At 41.8% G+C, this 18292-nt stretch overlaps 1 protein-coding gene across 2 annotated transcripts in view; it reads right to left on the bottom strand.

Annotated features, from left to right (window-relative positions):
* Window positions 1–18292, bottom strand: part of LOC135504001 (histone lysine demethylase PHF8-like) — a 30708-nt gene that overhangs the window by 11842 nt on the left and 574 nt on the right. Inside the window, exons 2-13 of one of the 2 annotated variants that reach the window (XM_064922239.1) lie at window positions 17266–17611; window positions 17070–17155; window positions 16639–16777; window positions 13927–14087; window positions 9123–9264; window positions 7747–7933; window positions 2786–2948; window positions 1615–1702; window positions 927–1033; window positions 721–812; window positions 455–544; window positions 17–292 (exon numbers count right to left, since the gene is read on the bottom strand). In XM_064922239.1, the coding sequence (XP_064778311.1) occupies window positions 17–292; window positions 455–544; window positions 721–812; window positions 927–1033; window positions 1615–1702; window positions 2786–2948; window positions 7747–7933; window positions 9123–9264; window positions 13927–14087; window positions 16639–16777; window positions 17070–17155; window positions 17266–17363 (1629 nt within the window). In that variant the 5' untranslated portion in view covers window positions 17364–17611. The remainder of the gene's footprint in view (window positions 1–16; window positions 293–454; window positions 545–720; window positions 813–926; window positions 1034–1614; window positions 1703–2785; window positions 2949–7746; window positions 7934–9122; window positions 9265–13926; window positions 14088–16638; window positions 16778–17069; window positions 17156–17265; window positions 17612–18292) is intronic. The other variant, XM_064922240.1, reaches the window with a different exon arrangement.

Below are 18292 nucleotides of genomic sequence, written 5' to 3'. Positions count from 1 at the left end.
GAACAATCAGTCATACCTTCTTCTTGTTTTTCTTGTTTCCACATTGGAATTTCTTCAGTGTGTGTTTGGTGTGGATCTCCAGGAGATCCAACTCGCCTGCCTCTTTCATTAAGCCCTTTTGACCCTTCTTCTTGGGGCTGGGGGACATATCCTTGGGTTTGGGGCCTCTCTTCCTCCCTGGGGGGCGGCTTGGACTCTGGGAGACAGCTAGAGGGGAGGCTTTGGGGAGTGGGGTGGGGAAGCCCTGTGTTGAGGTGAAAGGAGCCGCAGGACGGCCTTGCTGGAAGATGTCCTGTGGTGACAGAGAGAAGACTGAGTAGTCTCAGAAAGCCAGACTGAAATTTGTGACCTGAACTATACAGGCTCAGATATTTTCTATGGTGGACGAACAACCAGGCCAGCACAGTAGCTTGGCTCGGTCAGTGTACTCTATGAAATATTTCCCCCTGCCTACCTCAACCAGTCGTATCTCCTTGGCCAGGTCCTTCACTAGACGCTGAGTCTCGATGGTCTCTGGAATCTCCACCTCGTGGTCAGTCAGCGACTGGCCAGAGCACAAAAACATCACAAAACAAAGACTACTGCGCCCAATATAACTAGTTTCATGACACCTTCATGCCATTGTTCATAATGTTTAATGACAGGTGTTATTATGTCTTATGTAGCTGCTATAAAGGCTTAATTAATGCATTCATAAGGGGGCCTACAATAAAGAATCACCTCTTTGCGTGTCCACATGCGGAAAGCATTGTTGAGGGCCTTGGCTCCGTGGACCAGGTAGGAGGCAGGGTGTCTGCGGTTCTCTCGCAGACCTGTAAAGTAGACCAGTATAGAAGTTATAAGGTTAACTGACTAACATTGCCCAAATAAATGCAGTTCAGCAGAGGTTTGGAAAAAAAACAATGATTTATGATGAAGCGCCTCACCTCTGAATGTGTCTAGCAGGTGCTTGCCAACATACCAACACACTGTCTCAAAGTTTGGAAACCTGAACAGGTCTGCTGTACTCAACCTCTTCTCTATTTCATATGCTCTGATTGGAAGAGAAACACAGGAGTATGGTATTAGACATTTGATATTTAAGCAGTAAGGCCCAAGGGGGGGTGTGGAATATGGCCGATATACCACGACTAAGGGCTGTTCTTACACACGACCCAACGCAGAGTATTTAGAGCAGTAAAAATAAATGTTTTGGCATACCCATGGTACACGGTCTGAAATACCATGGCTGTCAGCCAATCAGCATTTAGGGCTGGAACCACCCAGTTTATAATAGAATGTATAGTAGGAATAAATACTATACATTATATTCTGGTACAATGGTAATATAAATGTATGTTTTAGTCATTTAGCAGATGCTCTTATCCAGAGTGAATTATAGGAGCAACAAGGGCACGTCAACAGAGCCACGTCGGCTCAGGGATTCAAACCGACAAGATACTGGCCCAACGCTCTAACCGCTAGGCCACCTGCCTCCATGTATTGCTTGAGCATTTTTCCGAATGGCATTCTAGTTTTGATGTGGAGAGAGAGGTTGCTAAGATCAGTTGAGGAAAGCGGAGTACCATAGGTGATGTGACTGTTTTAGGTAGAGGCAGGGGTGAAGGGACTCACCGGAGTTGCATGTCAATGTTGAGGCTGTGTAGGAAATTCCCTCCGAAGGCCACACAGTCCACAGGAGTCAGCACAGCGTGGATCCATCCTGAGACACACACACACACAGGTACATGTGAACAACTCACACATATACAGTTAAATATGAATTTATGCATGTACTATTCGCACATAATATACAGAGTTCTGACGAACTCCACCAGAAATGTACTGCATGTAAAAACAATAGCAGGCCGGTACCAGGACTGTCACCTGTACATACACTCAAAGGACAGTTTATTAGGTAGACCACACCGTTCACAAATATGGATCACTCCTACAGAATGAGTCCCGTGGCCATGGCTTGCTATACAAAGCAGGCAGACAAGCATCCAAGTTACTGTTTGATTGAATGTTAGAATGGGTCAAATGAGTGACTTAAGCGACTGAGCGCGGCATGATCATTGGTGCCAATCACGGCGGATTCAGGATCTCCGAAACGGCCGGGCCTCCTGGGCTTTTCACGCACGACATTGTCTAGGGTTTCTCAAGAATGGTGCCACAAACAAAAAACATCCAGTCAGAGGAAGTCCAGTGGACAAAAACAACTTATTGATGAGATGTTGAAGGAGATTGGCAAGAATCGAGCAAGCTAACAGGCTGGCCACAAACAGACAACGGCGCAGTACAACGGTGGTGTGCAGAACAGCATCTCGGAACACACAACTCGTTGGTCCTTGTCATGGATGAGCTATTGCAGTAGACGACCACACAATCACCAACACTGGACAATTGAGAAGTGGAAAAACATTGTCTGGTCTGACGAACCCCGGTTCCTGTTGAGTCATGCTGATGGCAGAGTCAGGATTTGGTGTAAGCAGCATGAGTCCATGGATGACATTGCGTCAGCATGGACAAACATCCCTGTAGGACGTTCCCAGCTTGTAAAATCCATTCTCCAAATAATTCAGGCTGTTTTGGAGGCAAAGGAGGGTGTTCCAACCCGGTACCAGATGGGTGTACCTAATAGTACACTACATGGATGTACTCTACACCCCTCAAACTCAACTTTGGAACTCAAAGCCAGTTCCACTGTGTTTTCATCATTGCCCTCTAATCAGAGACTGATTTAGACCTGAGAAACTTCTGAAAACACTGAATACCTGTTGGGATGAAGAGCGAGGGCGAATACCTGTTGGGATGAAGAGCGTGTTTCCTTGTTTGACGGAACACTTGTAGCACATGTCCACCTGGTCCCCGAAAAACATCTCGTTCTGATTGGACGAGGAGCTCCAGCGCTCAAACAGGGCCAGGTTGGCCGGCGTGGGGGAGATCAGGTAGAAGATCTTCTCACCCTGAGAGAGAGACAGACATTTATCGAACAGTGCTTATTAAATCAACCTTTCAGTTGATCAACATTTTATTCCACATGAACGTAAGCTTTGCATGCTGATCAGACTGGCCACGTTGCGTACGCGATAGTTGCAAAATAAAATGTACACATACATTTGATATAATAATTTCATCCAAACTGCTCGTGGGAGTCTGCATAGCCTGAGTCTGCATAGCCTGAGTCTGCATAGCCTGGCACTAACAAAGAACTTGGTTCCATTTCAGATGCTTGATGTGCTGCAAGTCCCGCCTCTCCCATTTACTCATACCCACGGTGGTGATTGAAAGATCCACACTCCAGTTGGTGGCGGTAATGCACATTAAAGTAGGTTGCCAACTGCCATATAAAATCCACAGAAGAAGGATGAACTTATCAATGAAAACAAACTAAAAATGAACTAGGTTTCCCCTTTTTATCGGAGTAGAGAACAAATGATTTTGTATGACTCAACATGGATAAAAACTTCTACAAAGTTCCAGCTAAAAAAAAGACCATATGCAATCCAAGTAAAATAACAACCCAATGGTTATCTCCAAAGATAAATGTGTTAGCAACAACAAGCCAGGTAAATGTCCATGTGTTTCGACCTGTCCCCAAATTAATATAGCTGGTTAACAGTTGGTTTTGGTATTTTAACACGTCTGGTGCAGATTGACAAAATCAACATGCAGACTAGAGGTCGACCGATTTAATCGGAATGGCCGATTAATTAGGGCTGATTTCAAGTTCATAACAAATCGGAAATTGATATTTTTGGACACCGTTATCTTTTTCTTTTTACACCTTTATTTATTCTTTATTTAACTAGGCAAGTCAGTTAAGAACACATTCTTAGTTTCAATGACAGCCTAGGAACGGTGGGTTAACTGCCTTGTTCAGGGGCAGAATGACAGATTTTTACCTTGTCAGCTCAGGGATTCAATCTTGCAACCTTAAAGTTAACTAGTCCAACGCTCTAACCACCTGATTACATTGCACTCCACGAGGAGACTTCCTGTTACTCGAATGCAGTAAGAAGCCATGGTAAGTTGCTAGATAGCATTAAACTTATCATACAAAAAAACAAAACATAAATCACTAGTTATAACTACACATGGTTGATGATATTACTAGTTTATCTAGCGTGTCCTGCGTTGCATATAATCGATTCGGTGCGTATAACTGTCTTGCTCCAATGTGTACCTAACCATAAACATTAATGCCTTACTTAAAATCCATACACAAGTATATATTTTTTAACCTGCGTATTTAGTTAATATTGCCTGCTAACCTGGCTCGTTGCAAACTCTGTGAAGACTATTTATTCCTAACAAAGAGAGACAACTTTTTTTCGCAAAGCGCATTTGCGAAAAAAGCATAATCGTTGCACGACTGTACCTAACCATAAACATCAATGACTTAAAATCAATACACAGAAGTATATATTTTTAAACCTGCATATTTTGCTAAAAGAAATCCAGGTTAGCAGGCAATATTAACCAGGTGAAATTGTGTCACTTCTCTTGCGTTCATTGCACGCAGATGTAACAGGGTTATATTGGTGATTCCCCTTGCCACTTTATTGTTAAGCCAATGGGTTTTTGGTTTGAGTTTGTCTTGCCTTCACCTACTCAACATGGCATCTTATTGGCTGGTTTGCGTAGCTTGCGTGGGGGGGATGTTCCAGTTAGAATCGTCCCAGTAACAAGCACCAAACCAGGGGGATGTACATCAAAAGTTTCTTATACTCAATGATTTAAATGTACAATTTATATAAAATAGTTTGTAAATGTTATTCGAACATCACATATAAGATGCAGCGGTTTTTGGAGAATATTTGTTGTGCATTTTGTTGTAAAGAATTCCCGCCAGTACTAGCTAGCAACTTACTGTGTCTGGTGGGGGGGGGGTTCATATATTTTATACAGTGCGTGAGTGCAGAGTTGGATGGTGAGACGTGCATTGCATGACGTGCAATTTTGTGCCGTTCCTAACAGAATAAAGCTACATGACTGGTGCTACATATTGGAGTTCCGTGTCGATGACTGATTGTACACAGCGCAAGAAGAGTACTGTTACACAGAGTCAGTGTATATGCAACAGTTTGGGCCGCCTAATTTGCCTGAAGTTTACATAATTATGACATAACATTGAAGGTTGTGCAATGTAACAGGAATATTTAGACTGGATGCCACCCATTAGATAAAATACGGAACAGTTCCGTATTTCACTCAAAAAATAAAACATCTTGTTTTCGAGATGATAGTTTCCGGATTCGACCATATTAATGACCAAAGGCTCGTATTTCTGTGTGTTATTATGTTATAATTAAGTCTATGATTTGATAGAGCAGTCTGACTGAGCGATGGTAGGCACCAGCAGGCTCGTAAGCATACATTCAAACAGCACTTTGTGCGTTTTGCCAGCAGCCCGTCGCTGTGCTTCAAGCATTGAGCTGTTTATGACTTCAAGCCTATCAACTCCCGAGATGAGGCTGGTGTAACCGATGTGAAATGGCTAGCTTGTTAGCGGGGTGTGCGCTAATATTGTTTCAAACGTCACTCACTCAGACTTGGAGTGGTTGTTCCCCTTGCTCTGCAAGTGCCGCGGCTTTTGTGGAGCGATGGGTAACGCTGCTTCGAGGGTGGCTGTTGTTGATGTGTTCCTGGTTCGAGCCCAGGTAGGGGCGATGAGAGGGACGGAAGCTATACTGTTACACTGGCAATAAAGTGCATATAAGAACATCCAATAGTCAAAGGTATATGAAATACAAATCGTATAGAGAGAAATTGTCCTATAATAACTAGAACCTAAAACTTCTTACCTGGGAATATTGAAGACTCATGTTAAAAGGAACCACCAGCTTTCATATGTTCTCATGTTCTGAGCAAGGAACTTAAACGTTAGCTTTCTTACATGGCACATATTGCACTTTTACTTCTCCAACACTTTGTTTTTGCATTATTTAAACCAAATTGAACATGTTTCATTATTTATTTGGAGGCTAAATTGATTTTATTGATGTATTATATTAAGTTAAAATAAGTGTTCATTCAGTTTTGTTGTAATTGCCATTATTACAAATACATTAAAACAATTTAATCCATTTTTATAAATCAGCATTGGCAAAGTCAGTATCGGTGTTGAAAATTCATAAATCGTTCGACCTCTAATGCAGACCCATGCACAGTGCCTGTCTGGCCAGCATGTTAGCAGCAGAGCTCATTTTCATCCATCAGGCAGACACAGCACGTACAATTATGAACAACGTAAAGGCAGTAATGGATAAAATACATTTAAATGTTCAATCTCCCATAACACCTCTATAGTGAGTATGCCAAACAGGAACACCTTCCTAATTTTAGGTTGCAACTCCATCTCTGTTAGAAACTTAGAAAGATATAAAGATACAACAACTAGGAAGATAAGAAAATCAATAGAACAGGAGAGAAATTACATGAGGAAGTCTCATGTTACTTGATATTAAAAAAGGCAAGCCACAAATAATAACATCAGCATAGCCTTGGGAAGTAGGGTGGCTGAGGGTTCTGAAATCAGAATGAAAAAAAATAATATTAATATAGTTTTTTGGGGGGAAAAAATATTTTCAAAAGTAGTGCAGTGGGCCTTTAATAGTCAGGCACTAGGGCTGCAGAATCAAGTGTCAACAGAGTCAACAGCTCCAAACAAATAGGAAGACAAGGCATTATTGTTGGGTTTTTCACAGAAATGTTTGGTGATCAACTAGGAATGGCTTGGAGATCAACCGGTAGGGGACCACTGGTTTAGAGAGTGATTAGAGGAACAATAGAGTGCAGAGTCCCAGGCCATTAGCAGGTTTGGTAGGCTACAAATCAGTGGCTTTCATTTTCAGTTTTGGACTGGGATTATCTTGACCAACAGTCACAGGGAATTTGACTGTGGTCATGACTCGTGACTGCCGGTGTGGCGGTAATACGGTCACTGCAACTGTCCTACGCCTGGCATCTACTGACCATAACTTTTCAAAAGGCACTTAAATGTTTTTGTCTTGCCCATTCATCCTCTGAATGGCACACATACACAATTCATGTCTCAATTGCCTCAAGGGTTAAAAAGCCTTCTTTAACCTGTCTCCTCCCCTTCATCATCTACACTGATTGAAGTGGATTTAACAAGTACCATCATTAAGGGATCATGGCTTTCACCTGGTCAGTCTCATGAAAAGAGCAGGTATTTTTAATGTTATGTATTTGTTATTTCACCTTTATTTAACCAGGTAGGCTCGTTGAGAACAAGTTCTCATTTGCAACTGTAACCTGGCCAAGATAAAGCAAAGCAGTTCGACACATACAACAGAGTTACACATGGAATAAACAAACATACAATCAATAATACAGTAGAAAAATCGATACACAACATGTGCAAATAACGTAGGATAAGAGAGGTAAGGCAATACATAGGCCATGGTGGCAAAGTAATTAAAATCTAGCAATTAAACACTGGACTGGTAGGAGTGCAGAAGATGAATGTGCAAGTTGAGATACTGGGGTGCAAAGGAACAAGATATAACAGAATGGGGACGAGGTAGATTGGATGGGCTATTTACAGATGAGCTATGTACAGGTGCAGTGATCTGTGAGCTGCTCTGACAGCTGGTGCTTAAAGCTAGTGAGGGAGGTAAGAGTCTCACTGTATAACTATCCAATTGTGCATGTCAGCACAGCAGGAAGATTGCGTAGTGCCAACTGTCCCTTTTCACAATCTGGCCCCCAATTGTCCCATAACGGCGCTCTTCTTACCCGTAGTACATGGTACCAGACAGAGGTGCCTCCGAAGTCGATGTGGAAGTCTGTGTAGCTGTCTTTGACCCCCATGAGGCAGTACTTCTGGACGTTGGGCCGCTCAAACACTGACTCCTCAGGCCACAGGTTCTCTACCCACGATAGCTTCCTTACTATCTTTGGAGTCTCCACCAGATTGGACAGCCTGGTACAGAACATTGACATTTTGTATATTTAAAACACCAAATTTTACAACATAATTAAAATATTTTCTGCAGAAACAATTATTATGCCAAGTAATTTCTTACACTCAGTATGGCTCTGGGAAAATTTAACTTTTGATCAACCACCTGATGTACTGGTGACAAGACAGACCCCTAAAGACCAATACCAACCAATGAGTGGACCGGAAGACCCCTAAAGACCAATACCAACCAATGAGTGGACCGGAAGACCCCTAAAGACCAATACCAACCAATGAGTGGACCAGAAGACCCCTAAAGACCAATACCAACCAGTGAGTGGACCGGAAGACCCCTAAAGAAAAATACCAACCAATGAGTGGACCGGACGACCCCTAAAGACCAATACCAACCAATGAGTGGACCGGAAGACCCCTAAAGACCAATACCAACCAATGAGTGGACCGGAAGACCCCTAAAGACCAATACCAACCAATGAGTGGACCGGAAGACCCCTAGAGACAAATACCAACCAATGAGTGGACCGAAGACCCCTAAAGACCAATACCAACCAATGAGTGGACCGGAAGACCCCTAAAGACCAATACCAACCAATGAGTGGACCGGAAGACCCCTAAAGACCAATACCAGCCAATGAGTGGACCGGAAGTCCCCTAAAGACCAATACCAACCAATGAGTGGACCGGAAGACCCCTAAAGACCAATACCAACCAATGAGTGAACCAGAAGACCCCTAAAGACCAATACCAACCAATGAGTGGACCGGAAGACCCCTAAAGACCAATACCAACCAATGAGTGAACCGGAAGACCCCTAAAGACCAATACCAACCAATGAGTGGACCGGAATACCCCTAAAGACCAATACCAACCAATGAGTGAACCGGAAGACCCCTAAAGACCAATACCAACCAATGAGTGGACCGGAAGACCCCTAAAGACCAATACCAACCAATGAGTGGACCGGAAGACCCCTAAAGACCAATACCAACCAATGACTGGACCGGAAGACCCCTAAAGACCAATACCAACCAATGAGTGGACCGGAAGACCCCTAAAGACCAATACCAACCAATGAGTGGACCGGAAGACCCCTAAAGACCAATACCAACCAATGAGTGGACCGGAAGACCCCTAAAGACCAATACCAACCAATGAGTGGATCGAAGTGACCTAAGAACAAGCAGTGTACCTGGTCTCAGAGAACTCCAGGCTGATGACATTGAGGACCCGGTCTCTGTTGGGGCTGTTGTAGTACTCCACAAAGTCCCCTAGACACATCTTCAGGTCAGCTTGGCGAGACACGTCAATCACATCAATCACCCTGTCTGGACCTACAGACAACACGCAATCAACACATAATCACATCTTGCTGCTCCCCAGACTTTATTATCCTATAGTGATCAGTGCTGTTTCGGTGAGCGTATTACCGCCACACCAGCGGTCACGAGTCATGGTGGCAGTCAAATTCAACGTGACCGTTTAGTCACGGTAATTAGGCTTCTCCAAGGTCTGACGCTAAACACGTGTATGTGACCAATACATTTGATTTCATGCTGCTGATGGTCATTAGAAGCCTACCAAACTTTCTAACTGCCTGGTACTCAGTACTCTATTGTCCCTCTAATCACTCTGACATCAATGCAAATGTAACTGAAAATCTAATCAAACACTTCATGAGAGCCCATGAGCTCATGTTACGCAACATTTCTATAGGCTACGGAATTATGTGCAAAAACAGAGTGATGGCCTCTATTAAAAAGAGGATGCCATCAGCTTTCTATAGGCTAGGCCTACTGTATGTATGCATGTATGTATGTATGTATTTATTTATTTCTCAATTTTCCTAATATTAAGCACATTGCTTCTCTTTACAACAGGAGTATAGCCTACCTGGCTGGCATGAAATTGAACCATGAGAAAAGCGTCCTGCATAGATTACATGACATTTTTTTCTGCTGCCCCTGTTTTGATACAGGTGCATGATAATGGCCATTCTAAATCAAAACAAATTTTACACATATTACTTAGTGTATGTAAAGACACGGTTAAATCAAGAATAGTCTGAAGGGTGACACTATTAGCCTATCACTGAATGATGCCCAGCTTGTGTGCAGTAAGGTAAGAAACTCATGCCTTTTTTTGAGACTTTTTTAAATCATAGTCACACGCCTCATGTAGTCTAGCCCATAGGCCTATATGTTTTAATAAGGTTAGTATCACACCTCATGTAGTCTAGCCCATAGGCCTATATGTTTTAATAAGGTTAGTATCACACCTCATGTAGTCTAGTCCATAGGCCTATATGTTTTAATAAGGTTAGTATCACACCTCGTGTAGTCTAGCCTATAGGCCTATATGTTTTAATAAGGTTAGTATCACACCTCATGTAGTCTAGCCCATAGGCCTATATGTTTTAATAAGGTTAGTATCACACCTCATGTAGTCTAGCCTATAGGCCTATATGTTTTAATAAGGTTAGTATCACACCTCATATAGTCTAGCCCATAGGCCTATATGTTTTAATAAGGTTAGTATCACACCTCATGTAGTCTAGCCCATAGGCCTATATGTTTTAATAAGGTTAGTATCACACCTCATGTAGTCTAGCCCATAGACCTATATGTTTTAATAAGGTTAGTATCACACCTCATGTAGTCTAGCCCATAGGCCTATATGTTTTAATAAGGTTAACATCACAACTAAAGTGGCCAAATAACTTCTCAAAATGAAGCACATTAATTAGCTTTTCAACCTGTGTAGAGCCTAATTGGCATATATATACGCAGCGCGTGAGTTTCTAGTTTGGGGAAGATCATTTTCACCATAAAAATGCACCTTTCTAATAAAATCATTATATGCATAATGGCATTTGCGGTCACTTTTGAGAATGAAGTTATCCCGCTAATGGAACATTCACACTTATAGCCTACTGCCATGTGCGCATTGCTGCGCTTACAATGTAAAGAAATAGCCTATTAGTTTATCAACACCAGGTTACATACTCAGATAACCTACACTGAGTACCAGCTAAAACATTCTGGTCTGTTGTGTTAGCCTCATTGCTTAAAAAAGTTGGTTTGATGGTAGTGGTTGCATTGATTTGGGATCTATCACATCCCACAACTGTTCCAGACCATATCTGGAATATTTATTTCTCGCACAGAATAGGTCGACTTTTGTACTTTAGGGGATAGTAGATTGACATAGGCTAGTGCTTTGCTGTTCGTTAGGCCTACTCGTCTTGTTGGCTCACGAAAAGTATTTGTGGACAGTTTTTCCAATATCTTCAATATGCGCCTCGGAATGGGATTCGCGCAGTTGCGTCCCTGATGTGTCCCGTCTTCACTTGTAGCCTGTGAGAAAAGACCCAATCACGTAACGGAGAGACATTTGGGGCGGCAGGGTAGCCTAGTGGCTAGAGTGTTGGTCTATTAACTGGAAGGTTGCAAGTTCAAACCCCCGAGCTGACAATGTACAAATCTGCCGTTCTGCCCATGAACAGGCAGTTAACCCACTGTTCCTAGGCCGTCATTGAAAATAAGAATTTGTTCTTAAAACCTCTTGAAGCTAGGGGGCACTATTTTTATGTTTGGAAAAATAACGTTCCCAAAGTAAACGGCCTATTTCTCATGACCAGATGCTAGAATATGCATATAATTGACAGCTTAGGATAGAAAACACTCTAAAGCTTCCAAAACTGTAAAAATATTGTCTGTGGGTATAACAGAACTGATATTGCAGGTGAAAGCCTGAGGATAATCCAATCAGGAAGAGCCTCTTATTTTGAAACCTCTGTGTTCCTATGCAGGCCTGTCCTCCATTTAAAGGGATATCAACCAGATTCCTTTTTTTGTGGCTTCCCTGAGGTGTCAATAGTTTCAGGCTTTTATTTTGAAAAATGAGAGTGAAGGATCACATTGCGTAAGTGGAGAGGTGGGGGCTCTCAGAATGAGATGGTACGCAATTGAGTGAAGCGGCCAGTGTTCCACCCGCTGTTATGGAAAAAGCTACACACTCGGTTGATATATTATCGAATATATATATATATATATATTAAAACTACCTGAGGAATGATTATAAAACAAGTTTGCCATGTTTCTGTGGACATTATGAAGATTATTTGGAATTTCCGTCTGCGTTGTCGTGACCGCTCTTTCCTGTGGATTTCTGAACATAACACGACAAACAAACGTCTGTATTTTGGGTATAAAAATAATCTTTATGGAACAAATGGAACATTTGCTGTGTAACTGGGAGTCTCGTGAGTGAAAACATTTGAAGATCAAAGGTAAGCGGTTAATTTGATTGCTTTTCGTGACCAAAATTCCTGATGCTAAGTGTACATAATGCTATGCAAGGCTATCGATAAACTTACGCAAACGCTTGGATTGCTTTCGCTGTAAAGCATAATTTCAAAATCTGAGACGACAGGGTGATTAACAAAAGGCTAAGCTGTGTTTCAAAATATTGCACTTATATTTTCTAGTAATATTATTTGACTGTTGCACTATGCTATTCAGCGGTTGCAGACAAAAATTATCCTGCAACAGGGATTGGTAGCGTCAAGAAGTGTTTTAACTGACTTGCCTAGTTAAATAAAGGTAAAATGTAAAAGATACAAATAAAATTTGAGTGAGGTGCTCTGGAGCATGCAGCTGGGAGAAAGGAATTATAATTATTATATTCAGCCCAGGGCACAATGGCCACTGACCTCAAAAGGCATGGGTTAGGGGGCATTACAGCCACACAGGGGGATGCCGCCAGGAAATTCAAGGAATTATCAAATACTTGTCAAATTGTGAATGAGAGACTGATGAAGTATGTACAGCCTGTGCAAAAAACAGAGCAGAGCTCATGCGACTTTTTCAAATCATCATTAGAGTTGCATTATGCAGCCTTAGAATGTATTAAACATCTAAATATTAAGCCCAACATTTGTATCACAACTAAAGTTACATAAATAACCGCTCAACAGATTAGTGTGCACTCAGAATTTGTTTGGAGAAAATATCCTTTCTATTTTATTCAGCTATGTTCAATTGCATTCTTCATACTATAACATAGAAAATAATGCCATGGAATTCTAAGCAAATCTTGACAGCTAAATGAACTAGTGTTGCCCACAGCCATATGGCATAGACAGATCAGGGCCTAACATAAGGACAACGCATAGTATGCTATTCATTTCTTCTGAAATAGACTACATTTTCTTCATATCGTGTTTCTTTAGACCTGTCTAAAATAAATAATGGCTGTGATGTGTAGGCTATATAACATGGATGTATTAAGACTTTTTAAATGTAGATGTTCCAAAGGTCTGCATCAGTAGCTTGCAGGCTTTGCGTGGAAGCCAGGAGAAGCTAAATACGTTTACGTTAATTTACGGTCAACTACCGTGAGACCTGCAGTTATTTTCTTGACAATCACCGGCTAAAGAAATTTCATGCCCGCCACAGCCCTAACCATGATCATATACAACTTCAACGAAAAAGTGTTGCGGGAGATCAGACATTAGGTTACTCTGATAACCTACACTAGGTCACATCTCCCATGGTAATGAAATGTCATTGATGTGACTAGTGGAAGAGCAGGTGTACTGTGGGAGGTTTACATTGACATTTCAATCATTAAGCAGATGCTATTATCCAGGGTAACTTCTAGTCAGTGCATGGGTCGGCAGGTAGCCTAGTGGTAACCGAAAGGTTGCAAGATCGAATCCCCGAGTTGACAAGGTAAAAATCTGTCGTTCTGCCCCTGAACAAGGCAGCAAACCCACTGTTCCTAGGCAGTCATTGAAAATAAAAATGTGTTGTTAACTGACTTGCCTAGTTAAATAAAGGTAAAATAAATCATGTATACATGCAACTAAGGTAGGTAATGGTACCATAGCAGAGAATAACTCAGTGTTCTATTTAATTATGTGGGTAAAAACCACCACATATCAAAATAATGGCATGTAAAACCAAAATGGCCCTAAAAACAGGGAGGATTACCAATATAGTGCTCTACGTCATTGACTCCGAAGTTCCCCGGGGGAAGGCTCATGCCCAAGCCGTCCCTCCTGAGGACCATCACGGGAACACTGAAGGAACGCTCCTCCAGGAACTCCACAGTCAGCTGGGCCCCCGACGGCTTCAACAGCACCTCGTCAGCACTGAACAAAACACATTGGGAGAGCGTGAGGGACATATAGAAATTGAATAACTAGAATAGGCAAACACCGCTAGTCTGAGTACCAATCTATTTAGCTAACATTCCACTCCTTGCCAGTGCAAAAGAGACTGGCCTTTCGGGAATCTCAACATTTAATATGCACTGGATTTTACAGCAAAGTTGCTCATTGCTTGTTGGCAATAACATGAACATTTTCCATGACAACATGTGTTGCCTCAAATTGAATTAGTGTTTATAACAAAGTAAAAAACAAATATTTAGCTGTTAGATGGGCAAGTTGAAATGAGCAAGCTTAAAAATCAAAAAAAACTAAGACGTTTTTGTGGTTGGAATTGCAGTATGTATTTAGTTTGAGAATTTAGATGTGAACAACCAGATAGCAATGCGTTTGTGGAGAAAAAAATTCCAATATTTGCATAAATCGGTGTGATTGGAGGATAACTGTGAGGGTTATCGAATCAGGATGAATTCCTCAGTTCTCCTCGAGCTCATTAATGATGGAATGTTCATATATGAAGTTGACAAAGGCCAGTCTCTTTGGCACATGAGTACAGTGAGTGGATTAGCTAAAGAAACTGGTATTGCCGCCATAACAAGCTAGCTAAATGTCCATGTGTTTCGATCTGTCCCCAAATTAATATAGCTGGTTAACAGTTGGTTGGTTTGGTATTTTAACTTTTATATCATGAACGCGTTTGGTGTGGATGGACAAAATCAACATGCGCACAATTTGACAGTACACTCAATGTGGATGTCATGGTATTATGATGCAAAATTCTACAACATCAAGTGTGTTTTATGTTTCCGTCTACAGAACATTGCCACGTTAGACCTATGACGTCACAGCCTGAAGCTGAGCAACTCAACGCCTTCATCTCATCCTGTCTGGATTATCATAACGCCCTGTTTGTTGGCGCATCTGACTAGTGCCTAAGGCTACAATATGTCCAGAACTGTGCTGCACGTTTCCTACCCACACCTCCACTGGCTCCTCATATGCTCACGCATTGACTTTAAAATTCTGGTTCACACCAACCAAGCTATCCACAACTCTGGATCCAAGTACCTGCCTGACCTCATCCTACCCCACACACACCCTTCGTTTATCCAGGTCCATCTCCCTTCAGCAGCCTCACAGCAGACTGAACACTGAACACACACGCAATAGCGTCTCTTCAACCGCAGGAGCCTGAAAAAAATCACTAACTTTTACAGATGCACAATTGAGAGCATCCTGTTGGGCTGTATCACCGCCTGGTACGGCGACTACACCGCCCACAATCGCAGGGCTCTCCAGAGGGTGGTGTGGTCTGCACAACGCATCACCGGGGCAAACTACCTGCCCTTCAGGACACCGACAACACCCGATGTCACAGGAAAGCATAAAAGATCAAGGACAACCACCCGAGCCACTGCCTGTTCACTCCGCTATCATCCAGAAGGCGAGGTCAGTACAGGTGCATCAAAGCAGGAACAAAGAGATCGAAAAACAGCTTCTATGTCAATGTCATCAGATTGTTAAACATCCACCAGAGAAGTGGCTGCCTACCTACAGACATATCATTGGCCACTTTAATAAATGGAACACTAGTCACTTCAATAATGCCACTTCAAGAATGTTTACATATCTTACATTTCTCATCTCATGTGTATATAACGTATCCTTCACTATCTATTCTTTGCTATCTATTGCATCTTAGCCGCTCTGTCACTGCTCATCCATATATTTTACATTTATATATTCTTATCTCATTCCTTTACTAGATTGTGTATTAGGTTTTGTTGTGGAATTGTTAGATATTACCTGTTAGATACTGCTGCACTGTCAGATCTAATAGGATAAGTATTTCACTACACTCACAATAACATCTGCTAACCATGTGTATGTGACCAATACAATTTGATATGGATGACAGGGCTTTCAGTTGCGTGACTCTTTGGCTGTGGAACACACTTCCAGTCACTATCAGGGCTGCAGAGTTTCTGGCCTGTTTAAGGCACAGTTAAAAACAGAGCTTTATAGAAAATGACTATTTTATTTGTTATCTCCTTCAGAGCGAGAAAAGCACTTTACAAATGAAATGTCTTATTATTATTACTTCAACGGAGGGAACCAGGGCAGACCTGTAGCTAGAAATAATTATTAGTGTCACTCCACAATGATACAGTAACTGAAGACAAAATGCACATTTAAAAGGCCATATTCTGGACCACTCGGATAGAGTTGAGACACTATACTGTATGTCAAATAAAAATTAATTACAATGTTATTGATCACATGCGCCAAATACAACAGGTGTAGACTTTACATTGAAATGTTTACTAACGAGCCCTTTCCCAAGACTGCCGAGTTAAAAATAAGACAAATATATGTACGCAAGCAGAAGCTTTACGCTTGAATTCATTTAGGTGTCAGATTGGGTTCTCAGATTGGGGGGGGATTATAGGTAAATGTAAATAGTAGATAAAAAGACAGTGTGGAAGAGAATGAACATGTACTGTATAGACATAATGTAATATGGGAGGTTTACCTTGGGAAGGTGCGGCTACGTAGTTCACTGACAAACTGTGGAGTGCCAGTCTTTACCGGTCGACCAGAAGTGTCTCTTCCTCCAGTGGCTCCAGCATCAGCCTGCTTGGTTCCTCCACGCCGCTTTCTCACTGCAGAACATAAAGGGGACAACAACAGATTGGGATTACAACCAGAACCACACTACTAAAGGCAGACCAGAAGGCCAAAGACTCAGAGGAATTGGCATGTGTATTGGCAGGTGTATTGGCATGTGCATTCCTGTAGAGCTGGGTTTACTAAACCTCTCCTTGAGTACCCCCAGCCATTCCACATATTAAAAGTATTCAGAACTAGCACACCTGATGCAATAGATTCAAACAGGTCTGAAATGCATGTAAAATATAACAAGACAGCCTGGAAATCAAATTGAAAGTGACAAGAGGGACTTACTGACAGAGGGCCCATGGGTGACCTGACAGTTGGGGCAGTGGTACAGGTCAATCTCTGCTGCTTTGTCTTCCTCCACTCCAACACAACTAAACAAAAAAACAATAATGTACACAATAAACAAAACCAATTTACTCAACTAGCCTACTGTAAAAAGTTGGAAATTAGTAAAGGTCAATGACAACGAAATATAACTTACCTTCCATGGAACCAGTCTTGACAGATGTCACACTCGATCATGAAGCGTGTGACATCATAGGGTAGGCGACACAGGCAGTATACTGGAACCGACGCCATACTGGGAGTGTATGGGAATTAGCACTGCTCTGTGTCTGACTGACAGTTAGCCCTACTGAGAATGGGACAGCACTACACGTGATAGTCTAAATTGGAAATACGTTAGGGTTGCATTGAGTGCTTAATATATATAGTTAAAAAGGTGAGGGTACTGAAGCAGCACAGGGCAGTGCCAGTAACAGGTTAACGGTTGTCTCACTTCACTGGGACTAGGTGCCTGTCACACTGTACAGGCCATGGTCAGGAACCTGTTGAATGGGTAGAAAAGAGAGCACAAACGTATCTGTTAAAAACGTATACAGGGATTTGGGTGTTAGGTTAAGGGTACGAAATATAGGCTAGACTTACTAACAGAAAGTTTCTCGTTAGTTAGCTACTAACGTTATACTTGGCTTGCTAGCAGTGGGTCTTGACTAGCAAGCTAGCCCCCGATTAGCTAAATATAGCTAGCTAACAAGATGCATATTAAACAATGTTGCTACAAAAGTTGGCTAAATAATAATAACATGGGGAGGGGGTAGGCCTTGCAAACTGACAGCTTTCACATCTTAATTAAAAATCAGACAAACATCATTATTGGCTAAGTAACGTTAGCTTGCCAGTACTAGGTAGGAAAATAACATTAGCTAGCAGCTTAGCTACAAAACGTTACGTAAAGATTGCACCCTGGCTAACAATAATGGCTTAAGTAACTTAGCTAGAAATGTAAACTAATGTTAGCTAACAAACGAAAAGTACAGTTAATTTAACGTTACCGATGGCTAGCAAGCTGGTAATAATTTGTATTGAATGACTAGCTATATATTAGTTAGTTGCAATTCAAGACAACACATTTCAGTATTTGGCTACTATAACTGCTGTTTATTCACTAACTTAGTTGCTAGCAGAAAAAGGCTAGCCACCGTTGGCTAACGTATGCAACCTAACTA

The sequence above is a fragment of the Oncorhynchus masou genome, chromosome 18, assembly GCF_036934945.1.
Source record: "Oncorhynchus masou masou isolate Uvic2021 chromosome 18, UVic_Omas_1.1, whole genome shotgun sequence".
NCBI classification, from domain to species: Eukaryota; Metazoa; Chordata; class Actinopteri; order Salmoniformes; family Salmonidae; genus Oncorhynchus; species Oncorhynchus masou.
The sequence above is the reverse complement of the archived record's forward strand: the minus strand, read 5'-3'. Positions and strand labels throughout refer to the sequence as shown.